General features: G+C 41.3%; 1 protein-coding gene and 1 pseudogene across 1 annotated transcript in view; both read left to right on the top strand.

Moving 5' to 3' along the window:
- TDRD12 (tudor domain containing 12) overlaps positions 1 to 14,374 on the top strand; it is an 85,378-nt gene that overhangs the window by 38,516 nt on the left and 32,488 nt on the right. The window contains exons 11-17 of the mRNA XM_014536781.1: positions 2,380 to 2,460; positions 4,032 to 4,092; positions 4,441 to 4,548; positions 6,588 to 6,773; positions 8,356 to 8,512; positions 10,544 to 10,656; positions 11,793 to 12,004. Of these exons, the coding sequence (XP_014392267.1) occupies positions 2,380 to 2,460; positions 4,032 to 4,092; positions 4,441 to 4,548; positions 6,588 to 6,773; positions 8,356 to 8,512; positions 10,544 to 10,656; positions 11,793 to 12,004 (918 nt within the window). The remainder of the gene's footprint in view (positions 1 to 2,379; positions 2,461 to 4,031; positions 4,093 to 4,440; positions 4,549 to 6,587; positions 6,774 to 8,355; positions 8,513 to 10,543; positions 10,657 to 11,792; positions 12,005 to 14,374) is intronic.
- LOC102255762 lies at positions 11,375 to 12,120 on the top strand (annotated as a pseudogene).

Here is a 14,374-nt window from a genome sequence, read left to right as displayed (position 1 = left end):
CAGGGGGCAGACACTCAATGCAGGAGATACCCCCTGGTGGTCAGTGCACTCCCACAGGGGGAGCACCGCTCAGCCAGAAGCCAGGCTCATGGCTGACGAGTGCAGTAGCAGTGGTGGAACCTCTCCCGCCTCTGCGACAGCACTAAGGATGTCCAACTGCCAGCTTAAGCCCATTCCCTGCCATCAGTCGGTCATCCCCCGAGGGGTCCTGGACTGTGAGGGGGCACAGGCCAGCCTGAGGGACAACCCAAGTGCACAAATTTTGTGCACCAGGCCTCTAGTATATATATTTTTTAATTGATTTCAGAGAGGAAAGGAGAAGGAGAGAGAAATAGAAACATCAATGATGAGAGAGAATCATTGATCAGCTGCCTCCTACATGCCCCACACTGGGGATCGAGCCCACAACCTGGGCATGTGCCCTGACTGGTAATCAAGTCATGACCTCCTAGGTCGACGCTCAACCACTGAGCCACACAGGGTGGGCTGGTTTAAGCAATTTAATTATGATATGCCTTGGTGTTTTTTCTATCATGTTTTTTGTGGTTGGTGTTCTTTATTTGTAGGTTTGTGTCTTTTATCAAATTTAGGGAGTATTCAGCAGCTGTTCTATAAATTTTTTTTCTGCACCCATCTCTTTCTCCTCTCTTTTTGAGACTGATGAGACAAATATTGATATTGTCCAAAAGGTCCCTGAGGCTCTGTTCATTTTTTCTAAAATTTTTTGGTTGCTTAATAATTCTTCTAATTAATAATTCTTAATTGACTTTTTTTGTCATCTTCATTCTGCTATTGAGTCTACCCATGACATTTTTATTTTATGTTTTTTTTTAGTTCTAAAATTTTCTCTTTTTTTAAATAGTTTGTATTTGTTTGCTGAGAACTTTTATTGTCCCATTCAAGAGTGCTCGCCTTTCCTTTTCTTATGGAGCACGGTTATAATCACTGCTTCCTAATTCCCACTTCTGCGCCTTTAGAGGTTGGCCCCTGTTGATTATCTTTTCCCATGACAATTGATCTGATTTTCCTGGTTCTTTGCACGTTCAATAATTTTTTTATTATATACTGGAATTTTGAATATTATGATGTGAGGCTCTGGTTTCTGTTAAATCCTCTGTAGAATATTAATTTTGCTGTTGTTCTTGTTCATTTGTTTTAGCTGGAAGTCAACCACTCCCTTAGGTTCAAACCTCAATTCTGTCTTTCTTTTTGAGGGTGGTGATTGCAATGTTGGCTCAATCTCCAAGTCTTTGGTTTGCTGCTTTGGGTCTGTTCTGAATATGCTCAACTTGGAGTGAGCTTGGGATGTGTTTTGGGTCATTAGCAATAATAGGGGACCCCCTCTCCCCTCTGGCTTTCTCTCCTTTTCCAGGATTTTTCTCACGTTCACTTTTTCCTTGTTGCTCCCTCTCCCTGTTCCTCTGACCAGGTAGATGATTTCTCTTGGGGAAACTGCCGGGTGGTTCTGTGTGATTGGGACCGCTTGTGGAGCAAAACAGCAATAGAAATGAGAGAGAGAAAATAATGGAGCTTGTCCTCACACAGTCTTTAGACCTGTTTCCCAGTTCCTCTAGGGCAGCGGTTCTCAACCTGTGGGTCGAGACCCCTTTGGGGGTCGAACGACCCTTTCACAGGGTCGCCTAAGACCATCGGAAAACACATATATAACTACATATTGTTTTTGTGATTAATCACTATGCTTTAATTATGTTCAATTTGTAACAATGAAATTGGGGGTCACCACAACATGAGGAACTGTATTAAAGGGTCGCGGCATTAGGAAGGTTGAGAACCACTGCTCTAGAGGGAGGGGGAGGTTTTCTCTCAGGGTTCCGGTGACCACACTGCTGTTGCCATTGCATCATGCAGCTCGATGGATCGGCGCTGGTCTTGGGCAGGCCAAGGAGAGAAAAAGAGGGAAAGTCAGTTGGGATTCCCAGCTTCTTCTTGAAGGCTCCTCTTCCCCATTCTTTGGCTTGAGGTTTCTCTTGAGATTTTTATATCTATATCCTCTACACCGTCCCAGGTCATCCTCAGTTTAACACCAAGCTATAGTGGAAGGTAAAAATCGAGGAAACTCTCCATGATTGTGGTTGTTTTTCACATTTTGACGTCTCACCCCTATAGTTTTGTACTTTATCCAGAGTTCCTAGTGGTGATCAGTAGGAGAGGGGCTGTGGTGGGCTTACTCCCTCTTGGCAGGCACCAGAACTGTCAAATGGTGTTTCTACTTGAGGGGCTCAGCTCCAGTTCCCATATACATTTACCTACATAGATCAACTTGTTCCTCAGTGGTACTTTTTAAATTTCTTCCCAGGAAATAAAGATATTTTCAGGATTGGGTTTATAAATTTTAATAAATGCTTTTTTTATTTCTAGTGCTTTACGTCAGAAGTCAAATGAGAAACCACTCAGATTGGCTGAGAAGAAAGAATACAATGAGAAGAATGGCTGTGTAAAGTATGAATTTTTTTCTTGGCCTAAATTTTTTATTGAAATAATTATGATAAAATTATAAGCAGGAAGAATTTACATATGATTTTATTATAAATTTCAAATCTTTGTTCCCATTTAAAAATATACATACAATGGCTTCTTTAGGCTTTGAAGTTAGTTTTTTCTTTTACGTAAGGTATATTTTTCTGTTTAAAGTTCTCTTCCACTATAAATATACATTTCCTATCTCACCTTCTTGATTTTCTTTGGTGAAGTGAACAAAATAAATTAGATATAGTTGATCTTTTGGGGCTGTTGTTTTTATATGGGTTGGTGTTTGCTTTCTTTCCAGTTTTGTTATGTTAAATAGGTTTATCACTGGCTCGAGAAACTGTTTAATTATTTGCAGTGTGGAACTGGGGATCTTTTTTTCTTTGTCCTGCCAGATTCACAAAGTATTTACTTACAAGTTGTTCACAGTAGAGTAATAACTTCATTTTACACTTGTTTAATGCACAGAATATTTTCATACTTTCTTTTAAGACTTCTTACAACACCAGCCTAAAAACACTCTCACAGCCCTGGCCAGTGTGGCTTAGTTGGTTGGCGAGTATCCTGTACACCTAAAGATCACAGATTTGATTCCCAGTCAGGGCACATTCCCAGGTTGCGGGTTCGATCCCCTGTCAGGATCCATGTGGGATCCAGTCTATATTGATGTTTCTCTCTTTCCCTCCCTCCCTCTCTAAAATCAATGGAAAAAATAAAATAAAACCACTCTCACATTTCAAGTACTGCAGCTGCTCTGAAGCTACCAGAGTGACAAAGTTTAAGAGAGTTCAGAAATGGGTACAGGTCATGCTGTTCGCTAATTAGCTTGAGATGGCTGGGGCGAGGTGTTGACTGTGGAAGTCCTTCAGGCTCCCAGCTTCCCAGAGGCCACCCTGTGGGGTGTGCGTCCTCATCCAGCAGAAGCTACGCAGGGTGTTTCAGGGCCAGGAGCTCTGAGGCAGCCATGGAGCCCGCAGATCTGGAGCGACACCTGGATTGACATCCGCCTCCCTAACACCTGAAAGCTGTGGTGTCACAGTGGGCGCTTTCCGTGGAACAAAAGACCTTGCGTTGCTCATGTAACTCATTTCTTTCTTTTGTTATACTGAGACAGCTCCATTGCCTGATACTTTTTTATTAGAAGGTTGTATCTGACCTCTGTTTGGCTGAGTGCCCTTTACTTAGAACCCACTGATTGCACTTCATCCGTCCACTGTGGGTTCCAGGGAGTTGGAGGTGTTCAGGATTCAACAGCAAAGAAGGAAGGAGACGGTGGATAGTTTAGACTGTGATGACCTGGGGATCATGCAGTCTTTCTCCTGGTTCACAGCAGGTGGCCTGGGGTTGGCAGTTCTGTGTCCACAGCCTGAGGCCCAGGGTGGGGCTGGTGGGAGCGTGGGACCGCCTTGACCACAGTGGCCTTTGTACCACAGTGAACAGGCAAAGCAGAACAAGTTTACCTCTGCCAAAGAAGAATTAGAATAATAACTCAAGAAAAAGACACAATTTTTTCCCTTCAAATTGTCTTTTTAACTATTTTACAGATTATTGCAGTTTTTAAATCCTGATCCTTTGAGAGCTGATGGAATCTCTGATCTGCAACAGGTATTACAACTCTAAAAAAAAGTGAAAAAAGAAAGAAAACTACTTTTTAAATCCCTCTCCTTCCTCCCTCTATACTTGAGATTAGAAGAGAAACCCCTTCAGTTGGAGACTATCTGAAGACATCCTTTTAGGAATTGTCTAGTGAGTCAGTGTTTTAGAGAAATAGTTCTTGGGAGTGGGGATACTAGAAGATCTTCCTTTCATTTTGGTAGTTTTGATGTTTTTGATAAGCATATACACCTAGGTTTTTACATTGAAATCAAACTCTTGTCTTTTCTCATGTCCATAAAGTTCTTGGTGTTCCGTGCTGACACCGCAGGCAGACTGTCTGACGTGTGTGTCCTCTAGTTGCAGAAGCTGAAGGCGGGCGCGCAGCAGGCCTCTGCGGTGCTCCGGAACAAGATTGAGCCTTGCTTGTCCATCGACACGGCGCCGCTTTCGGCAGACCTGAAAAAGGTAAAAGTGCTCCTGAAACCAAACTCGAGGAGGAGTACTGACCTGCCCGAAGGTGGAAGGATTTTTAATAAAAGCTTCTACTGAACTTGCATTTGTATAATTTCTTTGCTTTTGAAATTCTCTTATAAGCCTCTGTTACTAATTTCTTATTTATTCTTAAGTCCAGGCTAACTTCTTACAAGTGACTAATTCTTTTATGGAGAAACCATGTGTAACTGTAAGTGCTTTTCTGAAATAAGTTCTCAAAAGTGCCTGTGGAAAGGACTTGGAAGAAATGAGTTGCTAGGATGGTTATGATATATGTCTTAGCAAAATTGCTTTATAGACCTTTGTTTTACGTAGTAAATTGATCATACATGTTTACTTCCTTTTTGGATAAAAAAAAAGTTTTAAAATATTTTTTTAAAGAATAAAACCCCAAGGGCGACTAGAATGAGAGCGAAGTCTTTGGTGGACAAGAGCTTTCCACAGGCTCCGGGCTGCAGGGTGTGGCCGACACCCCGAGGGAGGAGTGAAGTGGGTGGGGGCCGTGAGCTTCCCCACCCTGTTTCCTAAACATCCAGAGCCAGTTGCTCAGGAAGGAGAAGGAAGGGTCCTTCTGGAGAAACTGAATGGCTCTAGAGAATGACCTTTAGATGATGCTGTTTGGGATTCTCCCACTAAAAACATGTGCTTGCTGCCCCGTGTTCCGCGGTGATGTGGCTCGCACGTGGTGCTGAGCTTTGCTCCGCCCTCAGGTGAGTGTCAGGGATGGTTAGGTGTTTGAGGAAAGCCCTCACCCAAGGGAAAAAAGTAAGACCCAAGCAAACTGATGTAAATAAACCGTGTAGAGAATAGAAGAAAACATTAGAAAATAAATATCCTTAGAAATAAGGTATATATTGTATGTATTTGACAATAACAGGGCACTATAGAAAAGGAACAGAGAATAAAAAATAGGTTTTTAGAAATTCATACTGTTGTAGAAATAAAAATCAGTAGTTGATTTGAGAGATAAAAGCTAATAATCAGAAAGTAGAACAAAAGACTAAGAGATGGAAATAGGGAGGAAAAGAGAAATTGAGTGTCAACTTGAGGTCCAATATCTGAAATGGAATTTCCAGAAAGAAAGGGGGGAAGAGGGCAGACAGTTCTAACAGTAACACATGAATAATTTCTAGACTCAGTGGATATGACTTCCTGAGTTAAGGAAGTTTACCTACCACAGGCCCAGCACAACGGAGGAACAAGATAGTAGATTTTGCGAAGCATCTAAACTGGAGGGATTCAGAGACCATGAAGGATTCCTGGGAGAAGAATCTGGTCCCACACGCAGGATAGGAATCGGAATGGCTGCAGACTTCACGTAACACCAGAGGAGCACTGACTCCAAAGTTCTAAGTTATTTCTAGCCTAGAGGTCTATCAACGAAGTGTGAGGGGGAATGAAGACATTTTCAGATGTGCAAAGCCTCACATGTACTTCCTCTGCACCCTTTGTCAAGAAGCAACTGAAATATGTTCACCAACACAAGAAAGTGAAGAAGACAGCGTGTGCTGCAGACAAGGGGGATGGTGCAGGGAGACCCCAGGATGGCAGCTGCACACCAGGTGCAGAGTGGAGTCAGCCCTGATTGCAGTGGGCTCAGGGCCTGGGAGCAGGACTTCATGGAGATAACTGATGAGATCAGCCTTTTGGAAAATAGTATCAATGTGGCTGGAGAACTCGGGACATTTGGGAGGTTTTAGTAACAGTCATATAGAAAATAAGCAAATAAAGGCATGTTTTTAAAAAGATTGACAAGTGAAGTTGATGCATCGTCAGATTTAGACAAGAAGCCATATCCTTGTGCTGGAGAGCTTTAAGCACCTGGGTGGTCAGTTGGATCCTTTAATTTGGAGCCTAGAAAAGCAAGAATCTTCTAGCAGGACTTGGTTCTAGAAAAGATTCAGTGGAAAATGCCAGAATGAGCAATGTATACATGTTGTTGGGGTAAATGAGCAATGAGATGGGTTTTCATTAGTTTATTGTGGTTTTTGGTTGTTATTGATGTTTTGTAGGCTCTTCAAAGAAATAAGTTTCTGGGACCTAGCCACACTGAATCTTACTCTTGGCCTCCCATAGCACGTGGCTGTGATGTGGTTGTCATTTCTCAGTGTGGAAATGACCCTTTGTTGTACCTTCCACCAGTGCTTACGCTTTTGCAAACAGGGGGCTGCTACAAGTCATTACCAAGTAGAAACGGAGTAAGTTGACAATTTTGTTTCACAACAAAATGGATTAAATATTTCTTTTAAAATTTACACCTAACTTTAGTAAAATTTACGTTACATTATTCATTTGGTGTTCTAACTGTCGGGACAGAAACTGTCCCATGAGAAACTTTTATCTGATCACAGTCATCTCTCACTATTCTCACCTTTGACCTCCCAGTTGTGGGCAATCTGCTGAGTCAAGAGACAAATCTGCTTTTAGAGACAAATACATAGTTTATAAAAAGTATTTCACTGATTATCTAGTTGGCCTGGCTACCCTATGAGATGGTCAGACCATGTGTTCTTTTCACCAGTATTACAGATGAGAAAATTAAATTAATGGGAAGTTACTGGTTTAAATTCTTAACAGCTGGCAAGTGTGACAAGAAGTGAGCTTAGAATGTAGGTTTTCTGTCATCGTCTCATATTCTTTCAAATATTTTCATAGCACCCCCACACTTTTATAAACCTACTTTGTTTTTCCCATGTGTCAGAATCTGAAGATAGCTGAGAAAAATGATGGCGAGGAGAGAAATGGGGTGTGAGGATCAGATATTTGATAGTGGGGTAGTGACATCTGCTTTGCTGGGTGTGGCCTTTGTCTCAGATCCTATCCCAAAGGACACCCTGCAAATTGTTCTGCCCCTCATTACAAGGTGAGAAATAGCAGTATGAAAAGACACTTAGAATTGCGATTTAGAAAAGATGACAGTTTATTTTTCGAATTATGCTGGGTAGTGTAATGATTTTCCTTTGGAAATCTGCATTGGCTAAGTTATTATGTATTTAATAAAACTAAATGGATACATTTATATCCATCAGTCAGTTAGTAGCTGACCGCGTTGATGAGATGCAGCCTGTGTGGAGATAGAACCCTGGCTGGGCCAGGAAGGGGTGTCCAGGTGTAGTCTCTTGTGTCCACTCTGCTGCCTCTGCATGTCCATGGTCAGCCTGCTTCTAGGCTGACACCTGGAAGCTGGCGCTCGCCGGGACCTGTGTGAAGGAAAGCCGTCTCCTCTTGTCTTCAGTTAGTGGGGGCAGGCTGTGCGCCTTCAGGGGATATCTGTGGCAGAGTGGAGGGCAGGGTTCAGATGGTGCTATAGGAAACACAGTCACCTAAGGAAGAGATGTTAACCTTTTTAAAGGCCCCTTTCAGGAAGCGGTTAGTTCACCCTTACGCTGAGGAGCAGGAGCTGTAGAGCCAGATTGCCTGGCTTCAGATCTTGTTGCTACCATGTGTCAGCTGTGCAGCCTTGGGCAACTGACTTCCCCTCTCTGTGCCACAGACGCCGCCTCTGTGAAATGACGTAGCGATAGGTTCTGTCCTGTAGGAGTGTTTTAAGGACTAAGGGGATTAATACTTGTGAAGTGCTTAGTTTAAGCCCTAGCAAAGTCTGAGCCAATGTGTCTCAATCCTTTTTGATGAAATTAGAGTTTAACTTTTCTGACCTATGTGATGATGATAAAAATGTATATAGTGCTTACTCTGGACAAAGAGTCCACATGCTTCACAGATAATGTGTCTGATTCCTAACTTTTGTTCAAAATTATGTGGATTTGTTTGTCTTTGCAGCCTCTGGCAGTCATCGTGTGTCCTGGGTGGAAAAAGGCCCAATTTATTTTTGAGTTATTGGGAGTCTATGGCGTGTCCTCCAGGCCTCTTCATCCTATGTTATTAACAATTGGACTCCACAAAGATGAAGCCAAAAATATGAAGCTTCCAAGGGGGTGTAAGCATCCTTCCAAGCTGTTTGGTTTTCCCTACGGAACACAGGGGAACCCGCCCAGCAGGCCGGGAGCTGCAGGTGTCAGGAGCTGAGAGATGCAGCTGGTGGTCACTAGCTCAGACCGGCCCTCTCAGTTCCGATGGGTATAGATGATGAAGGTTTATCTTGGCTTATCTCTGTGAGAAAAAGAGAAAACTATGTGATTTCATTCATTTATGAACTACCTGCTGACGCCTCCTGTTTGTTAGATGTTGACTAAACGCTCCCTGTCTTTTAGTTGTGCAGAACGTGATGGGAGCCCAGGTAGTTAATCCGATAATGAGCGGGGTTAGCTGGGCAGGTAAACTTCTTGCCTCACCCACCTGAGTAAGAAAAACAGCTTTTTGTTTTGTTAGAAGGCATCTCTAGAAAGTATGTGGAATCTTAGGAAAGGAAATGTTAGAAAAACCTGCGGAAAATCTAAAATGTTAATTTTTTTTTCTTTTAAAATATAGGTGATGTAATGGTTACAACACCACATAGCCTCCTGAGACTTCTCAGATATCAAAGCTTGTTATTTCTTAGACTCTGTCACCTCATTTTGGATGAGGTGGAAGTATTATTCTTTGAAGCTAATGAACAAGTAAGTAAGGCATCCATTTAGATATTACTACTCAAATATATAAAATTAAAGTGTTCATTGTTTTTAGGGTTCAAGAAGAGTGTCTATTTGTGGTAGAAGCTGGTTAATTTAAAATTTTTTCTCTTTAATTTCTATGATTAAGAAGAGAGAATTTTTTTCTGAAATTTTCTTACCAGTGTTCTATTTGAAAAGCAAAACTATGGAGGTTTTCGAAATTATTTAATATTTTTCTGATTATAAAAGCAATTTTTATATTAGAAATTTGAGAAAATAGAGGAGAGCACTTGAAAACATCCATAATCTTACACTCAGGAAATCACTATCACTATTCTGGGGTAGTTCTTTCTTTTTTGTAATTCCTCGTCATAGGAATTAATATCAGTACCTTTCTGTGGTAGTTTATAAGTTGCATTTTTTAGTAAATAGCATTGTATTGTTACTATTCTACAGTGTGATTGTTACTTGCCATATGATACTGAATTCTATGGACATAACATAATTTATTTTATAATTGTCTTATTTTTAGACATTTAACATTGTGTGTGTATGTGTGTGTGTGTGTGTGTGTGGCTTCAGAACATAATACATCTTTTTAGCACATTTCCCATAGAGTAAATTCCTACAAAGGGGATTAATGGATCAAAGACTGAATTCTTATAAGACATTTGTTGGAAGCAGTGTAACATGATGACCAAGAGCAGTCATTTGGGAGCAGTGATGGCCTCAGGTTCAAGTCCAAGCTTTAGATACTGACTCTGTCGGTCTTCACAGGGTTTCTGAATGCCTCTAGAATCTCAATTCTTATTTGCAAAACTAATATCCAGAAGACTGCCTTGTACAGTCGCCTTTCTGGAAGCAATTTACACTCCCTTAGGCACCGTGCCGCCACGCTGCCCTCCCTGCACCCCTGGCAGTGGGAGGCCTCAGTTCAGCTTCCTTTTCTAGTCTGTTTTGTAATATGGCATCTGATTAGTTTAATCTGTATTTCCTTATTTACTTGTTAAGTTGAGCATGAATTCATACTGGCCATTTGTACTCATTCTTCTATGAATTGCTTGTTTATTATTTTCTGTTGGTGGGATTGTCTTTTTTAATCAGTTTGTAGAAGTTTTTATATAAGGATGTTAATCCTTTGGTACATATGTTACACATATTTACCCAGATGTTAATGTTTTAATTTTGTTTGCACCTAGCATTTTTTCCTTTTTTGTTACTTTTATGTTTGTAAAGGCCTTCTCCACTCTGAAAACAGAAAATATACAATCCTTCACCTTTTACGTTTTGTCAAACTAATCTCTTTTGAAATAAAAATTAAATTATACTAATTTTTTAGATGTTTGCTATATTAGATAACTTTAAAAAAAATATTGAAGTTGAAGAAAGGGAATCTGCACCACATCAAATTGTTGCAGTTGGAGTTCATTGGAACAGACATATACAGCATTTAATCAAAGAGTTCATGAATGACCCCTACATCGTGATCACTGCCATGGAAGAGGCTGCTCTCTACGGTGGTGTCCAACAGGTAATGAGTCATGGGGGTGTGGTGGGGTGCTAATGAATGTGTCATGACTTAATATTAAAAGACCAGAGTCCCGGTGCACGAAATTCGTGCACGGGTAGGGTCCCTAGGCCTGGCTGGCAATCAGGACAGATCGGGGCCTTCCTTCCCCTGGCTGCCAGCCAGAGCCTTCCTTCGTTCCACCCCGCCCCCTGGTGGTCAGTGCACGCCATAGCGAGCTTTTGAACTCCTGGTCGGTCGAACTCCTGAGGGGACAATTTGCATATTAGCCTTTTATTATATAGGATTATAGCTTTAATGTCATCAGCAAATCTGTAATTGGGAAGTTAAATTTATGTTGGTTTCCTACACATCCTTTTGTATTAAAATCATAACTTGCCTAAGTAAAGTAAAACTGGAGCACCTTAAACATTTAAAAAATCACATTGTTTCTGTATTTCCTTACTAGGTGGTACATCTTTGCCTAGAAAGTGAAAAAACCTCTACTTTACTCCAGACTCTTGACTTCATTCCAAGTCAGGCACAGAAGACCTTGATCTTCACCTGTTCTGTAGCTGAAACTGAAATAGTGTGTAAGGTGAGCCTTTCCACACATAAAATGTTCTTGCTGTTTGTTTAAACTGTAATTGGATCTCGAGTCATCAGAATTATTGAGTAAATATTTGACGGGAATAAAAGTTTACAAGTTCAGCATCCATCAGAATGGGTTCTGTTGCAAAATGAAAAAGGGTAGCAGGCCCGGTGGAGAGGCTGAGGTCATCATCGGATTTGAAATATTTAAAGTGGATCAGCAATGCAGACAATTAAGTGCGTTGTTGTGGGCAATGGTGCTGTTGGTAAAACATGCCTTCTGATATCCTACACAGCAAACACATTTCCATCTGAGTATGTACCCACTGTTTTTGACAACTATGCAGTCACAGTTATGATTGGTGGAGAGCCATATACTCGGACTTTTTGACACTGCAGGGCAAGAGGATTGTGACAGATTACGACCGCTGAGTTATCCACAAACAGATGTATTTCTAGTCTGTTTTTCAGTGGTCTCTCCATCCTCATTTGGAAATGTGAAAGAAAAGTGGGTGCCTGAGATAACTCACCACTGTCCAAAGACTCCTTTCTTGCTTGTTGGGACCCAGATTGATCTCAGAGATGACCCCTCTCCGATTGAGAAACTTGCCAAGAACAAACAGAAACCTATCACTCCAGAGACTGCTGAAAAGCTGGCCCGTGACCTGAAGGCTGTCAAGTATGTGGCGTGTTCTGCACTCACACAGAAAGGCCTAAAGAATGTATTTGACGAAGCAGTATTGGCTGCCCTGGAGCCTCCAGAACTGAAGAAGAGCCGCAGGTGTGTGCTGCCACAAACATCTCTCCAGAGCCCTTTCTGCACAGCTGGTTTCGGCATCATACTAAAAGCAATGTTTAAATCAAACTAAAGGTTAAAAATTAAAATTCGTTTTTGCAGTAATGACAAATGCCCTGCACCTACCCACATGCACTCGTGTGAAACAAGGCCCACAGATAAGGTCCCTTTCCCCTCTCAATACTGGTTAATTTTGAGTAATTGTGTATTGTCAGAAAAGTGATCAGTACTAGTTTTTGTTTTGTTTAAAAGCAAGGCATGCTTATGATGACTCTGTAACAGACTAATTTAGGTTGTTGAAGCTGCTCCCGGCTTCCACTCTGGAGAGTGATCTGAGACATCTAGTTTTGTTTTTTGTTTGTTTGGGTTTTTTTTTTGCGGTGGGAGGGGAGGGGTGTGTGTGTGGAATTCGTTTTTATTTAGTCATTTAAAAAAAATTCGTTAACCATTGGACAGCCCTTTAGGTGAGGAGGATGGAGTGATTCCATATTCTACTTCCTAGATCTAGTTTAGAAAACATGTTCCCCACCGGTGCTCTTAGGAAGGAGTATAGTAAACGCCTCATTTAGTAACACACTCCTTTTTGAAAGTTGCCTTTTCTCTCCACCCTTGAGTAGGTTCAGTATTTGATGAAACTCATGAAAGTGGGTGGCACCTGTCTTGCCCCTCCTCTTTTCTAGGATGCACTATATATGTGACTGACTTTCAAGGAAATTTGTTAGCCATTTGCTGATTTTTTTTTTTAAGTTAATGTCTAACTTCTTTCACTGATAAATGAAGAAAATATTGCACCTTTTGAAATATACCAAATAGATTAAGTACACAATTAAAAAAACATTTTTTCCTTGTCAGTCATTGTTTTATATGCTTAGCATAGATGTGCAGCTTAATAGTGTATGATATGGTGTTCCTAGAACACAGCTGAAGACCTGGTATATAGGAGGGGTGCTAGAAGACAGATGTCTGTGGGATGATTCACATCCTCTTCAAGTTATGAGGATGGAGACCTGCTTCATTAAGAAGCTAGGGGTGGGGTGGGGGTGGGGAGAACATTTAACAGCATGGGGACCAGTCAGGGGAATCCCCTTTCTGTTTTGCATGAGGAACCCTAGAGCAGCCAGTTGAGGCTCTAGTTTAATAAAAACCATGGAGAGAGTCTTATGAAGACTCTTCTTAAATATTAATAGGGATTTTATCAGCTTATTTTGGTTGCAGTTTCCAACATTGTTAAACATGTTTAGGTAATATTCTCCACCCTCCCCAAATCCTAATTCTTGTAGTTTCATTAGTGTTGAACCAATGCTTTCTCGTGTCTCAATTCTTTGTATATGCATTCTTTTCAGATGTATTAAACAAACAAAAAACCCTTCAAAAAAAAAAAAAAGAAAGAAAAGAAAAAGGGTGGCAGGAGGCCTGCCGCTGAGGGGAGGGGCCGAGTAGATGGGGCGGCCTTTCCTCTGAGGCAAACGTTCCCCAGGAGGGTAGGGCTTTCTATTTTGTCTCGGCAGAGCATTCGAAGGATCCGATTCACGAAGTGCCAACGTCTTCTGTACCCTCTATTTAAGAAAATAGAGAAAATTAATACTAAATATACATTATGTAGCCAGAAAAGTCAAATAAATTGGCTAAAGATTTATTTAATCTAATTGTGTATAAATTAACGCTAAAATGTAGAAACGAGGCCAAATACAAAATAAAATAATCAGTAGTACATTACATTAGAGCAATAATGAACTAGCAGGTGATGTTAAAAAGCTCCCGTTGAGCCTGGCCAGTGTGGCTCGGGGTTGAGCATCCACCTATGAACGAGGAGGTCATGGTGCGAGTGAATGTTGCAGACTTGATCCCCAGTAGGGGAGAAGGGGCCAGCTGATCAGTGATTCTCTGTCATCATTGATGTTTCTGTCTCTCCCTCTCCCTTCCTCTCTGAAATCAGTCTATAATAATAAAAGTGTAATATGCTAATTAGACTGGATGTCCTTCCAGACGACCTTCCGGATGAAGCCAGGGCTTCAAGGGAAGCCTGGGTCCCGAGTGCCAGAGGGAAGCTGGTGCTGGCAGCCCGGGGAAGGAAGGCCTACTCTTGCATGAATTTCATGCATTGGGCCTCTAGTAAAATATATTTTTTAAAAAAGCTCCTGTTGATAATAGTGCCATAAATTTGGTGTATACATATAGGAACACAGTTAACTCTCAAACAGCACAACCCGAAACACCAAACCGGTTTGAAGTGCATGGGTCAACTTATAAATGTTTGTTTTTTCTTTTTAAATTTATCTTTATTGTTGAAAGTATTACAGATGGCCCCTTTGTTTTTGTTTTTCTTTTCCCATTGATCCCCTTCCCCCCACACCC

This window comes from Myotis brandtii, unplaced genomic scaffold, assembly GCF_000412655.1.
Source record: "Myotis brandtii unplaced genomic scaffold, ASM41265v1 scaffold165, whole genome shotgun sequence".
Lineage (NCBI taxonomy): Eukaryota > Metazoa > Chordata > Mammalia > Chiroptera > Vespertilionidae > Myotis > Myotis brandtii.
The sequence above is the reverse complement of the archived record's forward strand: the minus strand, read 5'-3'. Positions and strand labels throughout refer to the sequence as shown.